We start from the raw sequence: 6,000 nt of genomic DNA on the forward strand, positions 1-6,000 counted from the left end.
TCGGGGCCCCTTCTTCAGACTCAAAGCATCACCCGTCCATCCCCTCCCCACCATAGATGCGATGTATTCACTGGTTCAAAGGGCCTGTTTCCGTGCTGCATCTCTACACTAAACTAAAAAAAGATGCTGATTTTTTAGTTTGAAAACCAGCATCTGCCGTCCCTCATGTCCAAAGAATTCTCGGTGGGACTTGCTGTGGCGTTTGGGCTTTGTGAATGCGGAGCCTGTCCTTGTGTTGGAGAGGTGTATTGGCAGTGCTGGCTGAAAGCTGAGAATGTGCACACTGCTATATACAAAGCAGGCTCTGTCAACCCCCGAGGAAAATGTGGCTCTGCGTCTTGTTCGGGGTGCTGGAAGCACGCCTAGGAAAGTCTGCATTTGCTGCAAACCTCCACAAGAGATGTATTTATCTATCAGCTGTCTAGTAGTTGTCAACTAGACGGTGTTGAAGTCATGCCCTACGATGCACAAAACCTCTCAGCACGAGCGCAGATTGGAAGTTGAAAGGAAAATCAAGCAAGGGATTTGTGCGATCTAAGGTGTCCCTCAGCTATAAATCACTGGTGAGAGGGATTGCGGAATAAATTCCTGAGCAGTTTGGGTAGATCGGAGTTGCTTTAAAGCCGTGTTCCTTGCTGGCTGCGTCTAAGGCAGGTTTTCCGACTGCATCTCGACTTCAGGGCTGGCGTTGGAGGATTAGCTGGAGGTTGAGGCGAGTTTCCAGGATTCCCCGACTGATCCGGGCCAGTCTCCGCCCGCTTGGGGCAGAATCACCTCAGAATCTGCGCGAATGTGTCACTTAATAACCTGCCCTTCCTTTGTCTGCAGACCCTCGTATGAAGAAGCCATAAAATGGGGAGAGTCTCTGGAGAAACTTCTCATCCACAAATGTAAGCACTTTGTTCCACCTTAATAACGTTGCGTTGAGCGGACTTTAGTTGGACACAGCACTGGATACTAATCCGTCACCATCGTGCTTTCACACATCTTTGAGTAAATGTGAGGTGACTAATATTAAATTTATTACCGAGTAGATTTTCTGTGAAAAGAGTTTCCAGTCCGTTCTGGCAATTTTATCAGAGAAACTGCCGGCTGTGTCAACACGTATGTGTCCACTGTGCTGCGTGTGTGTGTGTGTGTGTGCCTGACATGTTGACATTCCTGTGTGTGACACGTGAGCCTGTCACGCCAGCACCTGCCACGTGTTCCCATTGTGTCAACGCGTGTCCACTGCTTGCATGCATGTGCCTGCCATGTCACATCAACGTTCACGTGCCTGACACGTGTGCTTGCTGTGCCAACATGCATTGCCAACCCGCCCAGATCCAACACGCGTGTGCCCACCCTTGCACGCATGTAACTGCCAGCGAAAGATTGCATGATTTTAAGTGCAGATTGCAGTCTGATGTAAAGCAAGCTAGCATGGCCTGCCACACCAGTTTAGTAAGCTTTGTCCTGGGAGTCGGCACCATTGGGTCCATCAGGCCAAGGAGCGTCGCCATTCATTAATTCAGCTTGGAATATTTCCAGACAATTAATTTGAACCTTTGGGCACAAGCACAAAGACGGGCTCCTTTCACAGCTTCTGATGTTTTATAATTTACTCAGGAATTGTTACTCTACCCCAATCTAAATAGGAGATCATTTTAACCCATTTTTAATTATTTAGGTATTTTGTAATTAAAAAAAAAAAAAATTCAATCATCGCTCACTGGTGACAGAATGCCACAGATCTGGAATACACATTTTATGTGTGTGATCCAAGTTACAGCTTGGAAGCGGATCAAGGGATATTTTAAAAGGAGCTTTTTAGCAATCTATATTTAAAGCATTGTGCTGGTCCAGCAGAGATGTTCGATGAGGGAGATGCAGGAACCCCTGATAGTGTGAGGCAGAGAAATGGACAAGAGTTCCTGTTAAGAGATACAGAGTGGAAACTGAGTCCACGCCAACCATCGATCACCCATTCACGCTAGTTCTAAGCTATCCCACTGTTGCATCCTACACACAAGGGGAGGTACAGTGGTGCAGCGGTAGAGTTGCTGCCTTACAGAGCCAGAGACCAGGGTTCGATCCTGACCAGGTGTACAGTTGTGCGGAGTTTGTACGTTCTCCCCATGACCACATGGGTTTTCTCCGGGTGCTCCGGTTTCCTCCCACATTCTAAAAGACATACAAGTTTGTAGGTTAATTGGCTTCAGTAAAATTTGTAGGATGGTGTTGTGTAAGATAGTGTTAGTGTGCGGGGATTGTTGGTCAGCGCATACGCGGTGGGCCGAAGGGCCTATTTCTGCGCTGTATCTCTAAGCTAGAACTAAACAAGAGGCAATTTGAAGGGGAAAATCTGCCTACAAACCTGCATGTCTTTGGAATGTGGGAGGAAACCGAAGCACCCAGAGAAAACCCATGTGGTCACAGGGAGAACGTACAAACTCCGCACCCGTAGTTAAGATCAAACCAGGTCTCTGGCGCTGTGAGGCAGCAACTCTAGCGCTGCACCACCATGCCGCCCCCATCTCAAGTGTTCTCCATTCTGTTCAGGGAAGTCCATGTTCCGTTGTCCAAAAGCATGTCTTGTCTTTGCCGCTGTGTACTCCACTCACACAACCCTGCTTCTCTTACAGACGGTTTAGCAGCATTCAGGGCGTTTCTACGCACGGAATTCAGTGAAGAGAACCTGGAGTTCTGGCTGGCATGCGAGGACTACAAAAAAGCCAAGTCGCAATCCAAGATGATCTCCAAGGCCAAGAAAATATTTGGGGAATATATCGCCATTCAGTCCTGCAAAGAGGTAAAACATATCTCTCGTGGGTTTTCTTGGGGGAAGCAGCAGGGTTAATAAAGGGGGAAATGTAGATGCAGGATATTTGGCTTTTCCAAATAGCATCAGCTCTTACAAGGAAGATAGACACAACGTGCTGGAGTAACTCAGTGGATCAGGCAACATCTCTGGAGAAAAGGACCAGGTGATGTTTTGGGGCAAGACCCTTCTTCAGACTCGAGAAGAGATGAAGAAGGGTCTCGACCGAAAACGTCACCTATTCCTTTTCTCCAGAGTTGCTGCCTGACCCGCTGGGTCACTCCAGCACTTTGTGTCTATCTTTGGTGTAAACTAGCATCTGCAGTTCCTTCCTGCGCAGTTCCTCCTTGAAAGTGTAATTTCAAATACCAATTCTGCTGACTGGTTGTTTGACTGAATGTCATTTTCTGTGGCTTTTCAGGTTAATTTGGACTCGTACACAAGGGAACACACCAAAGAGAATCTGCAGAAGGTCTCGCGATCCTGCTTTGACCTTGCGCAGAAAAGGATATACGGACTGATGGAGAAGGACTCTTACCCACGGTTTCTCCGGTCGGACCTGTACTTGGATTTGATAAATCAGAAGAAAAACAGCCCGCCGTCGTAGATAGACACATCTCTATCCCCGACAGCCATTTGGGACAAATTAAATGTTGTGTTTACATTATTAGAGTTGAGATAGGACCGTCGTTGATCATCTCTCTGAGACTTTGAAACCTTCTCCAACGGATTGAACCCAGATGAGGGTCTTGGAGATGAGTGGACCTGGACTGGGCTTGACAGTCAGGGACTGTTTACAGCAAAAACCTGCTCGGGGGTCCCAGCGAACATGGGATAACGTTGGGTTTCCGTTCCTTTATCTGTGCTTGTTGTGCAAACGACAGCAGCAAGACCTGCGGGAGCCACACGCGGCCAAACTAGTTAATCTTTGTTCTTCCAAGACGACGTAATAGACTCAGCTTTCATCGTGCGGAGCAGCAATGGGCAACTCTCCCCGGGAGGAGGTCCCTGGACCACGGACACGGAGAAAGCCAAAGTAATTATTAAAAGCTGTGCTTTCAGGAACTGCCCAGAGCTACTCTATCCAGGTCTTGACTCTGCCTCGACATGCTGTGTAGGACTTAGATGGTGACAAGTCTGTTCCAAGATACTACATTGAAAGAAGCTTTCCGCAGATGGTGGTGTGGGACCACCCATATCCCTCTGTGACTCTATAACCATAGGTAGAACCAAGTGCTCTTGCAACAGAATCCTATTAACAGCTTTGTCGTGTGCCAGGGGAAGAGTGAGCTATTTATTTCTATAACCAGATGCTTGATGCATTTCCATTAGGAAATATTCCTTGTTTTCTTCCATGTGTCGAAGTGCAATATTTCAGAGGTGTTCCTTTACCTTTTTGGTTAATTATGTATCATTTGTAATATTGTTTTTCTGGAGGCTGTACAAATTATGTTGAAATCTATATTTACTGTTAACGTTTAATTGCAATTACTATCCCAGCAGCGGGCAGCTGGGATATTCCGACTGTGTATATAGTTACTCTCAAATTTTTTTTTGAGTTTAAGGTTCCTAACATGAGACGGTAGATAAATAAATGTTGATATCGATATAGTCTCAGTGCTAAAGTGCGGGGACGGGGAAACAGCTGGGGAAATGTTCCCTCGGGCCATTGTTTGGGCGACATTGGATTTGAGGAAAGCTTGTGGTCAACTTCCATTGTTTACAGTGCAGTTTCTCCTTGAAGCAAGAAGCCGACCATTTTATCCCGGCAAGTGGTAAATAAAGAATTGTCAAAGAACAATTGATTGACTTTTCCTGTGGTCATTCCATTAATACCTGTCTGTCGTTTACTGATTACCCGTGTCGATGGTTTGGGGTGCCTTGATTTTATTATTTTCTTGATTCATTCGCTTGGCACTTGTGACGTAGAACGGAGAATAGTACAGCGCAGGAGCAGGCCATTCTGCCCACAATGTCTGTGCTAAACATGATGCCAAGGCCAACTCTTATCTGCCTGCTTACCATTGTATCCTTCCATTCCCTGCATATCCATGTGCCTATCCAAGAGTCTCTTCAATGCCACTATTGTATCTGCCTCCATTACCGCCCCAGGCAGTGCGTAGGATAGTGTGCGGGGATCGTTAGTCAGTGGAGACTCGGTGGGCTGAAGGGCCTGTATTTCTAAACTAAACCATCCTGTTATCTGTTAGAGATGACCTCTGGTTTCATTTCAGCGTGTGTGTGTGTATATATATACACATACTCACAAATACACATAGAAAATAGGTGCAGGAGTTGGCCATTCGGCCCTCCGAGCCAGCACCGCCATTCAATATAATCATGGCTGATCATCCAAAATCAGTACCTTGTTCCTGCTTTCTCCCCATATCCCTTGATTCCGTGTGTATATAGACAATAATATATATGAATTCCCTGCCTGCTCAACTTCTCCCTATAGCTCAAGCCCTAATAAATGTGCTTATGTTTTTGTTTGTCTCTGCCTTTGCAAAGGCTTGGCTTCTCCTCAAACTAAAGGAAGGGGCCCATTTAGTAAACATAGAAAATAGATGCAGGAGTAGGCCATTCTGCCCTTCGAGCCAGCACTGCCATTCAATATAATCATGGCTGATCATCCAAAGTTAGTACCCCATTCCTGCTTTCTCCCCATATCCCTTGATTCCATTAGCTCCAAGAACAAAATATAACTCTCTTGAAAACATGTGAATCGGCCTCCACTGCCTTCTGTGGCAGAGAATTCCACAGATTCACCACTCTCCGGGTGAAACATTTTCCTCATCTCAGTCGCCTATTCTTAAACTGTGACCCCTGGTTCCGGACTACCCCAACATGGGAACCATTTTTCCTGCATCTAGCCTGTCCAATCCCCTTAAAAATTGTATAGGTTTCTATAAGATCCCCTTCAGTCACAGGGGTCACAGGGGTAGAGTTGCTGCCTCTGAGCGCCAGAGACCCGAGTTCGTTCCTGACCATGGGTGATGTCCGTATGGATTTACTTTAGTTTAGAGATACCACGCGGAAACAGACCCTTCGGCACGCCATGTCCGCACCGATCAGCGCTGGAGCTGGAGCTTCCCTCCAGGGTGAGCGTGAGGGTGGAGCTTTCTTCCCAACACAGATCAATGTGTGAAAAGCTCTGACTTCAAACATCAGCTTTTAATAGAATCGGAGGGATTAGCAAC

At 46.6% G+C, this 6,000-nt stretch overlaps 1 protein-coding gene across 9 annotated transcripts in view; it reads left to right on the top strand.

Moving 5' to 3' along the window:
- rgs3 (regulator of G protein signaling 3) overlaps positions 1-4,603 on the top strand; it is a 224,599-nt gene extending 219,996 nt beyond the window's left edge. For 8 of the 9 annotated variants that reach the window (XM_033049114.1, XM_033049116.1, XM_033049117.1 and 5 more), the window contains 3 exons: positions 829-890; positions 2,625-2,791; positions 3,222-4,603. In XM_033049114.1, coding sequence (XP_032905005.1) covers positions 829-890; positions 2,625-2,791; positions 3,222-3,407 — 415 coding nt within the window. In that variant the 3' untranslated portion in view covers positions 3,408-4,603. The remainder of the gene's footprint in view (positions 1-828; positions 891-2,624; positions 2,792-3,221) is intronic. The other variant, XM_033049115.1, reaches the window with a different exon arrangement.
- Positions 4,604-6,000: the final 1,397 nt, after the last annotated feature.

The sequence above is a fragment of the Amblyraja radiata genome, chromosome 32 (assembly GCF_010909765.2).
Source record: "Amblyraja radiata isolate CabotCenter1 chromosome 32, sAmbRad1.1.pri, whole genome shotgun sequence".
Taxonomy (NCBI): domain Eukaryota; kingdom Metazoa; phylum Chordata; class Chondrichthyes; order Rajiformes; family Rajidae; genus Amblyraja; species Amblyraja radiata.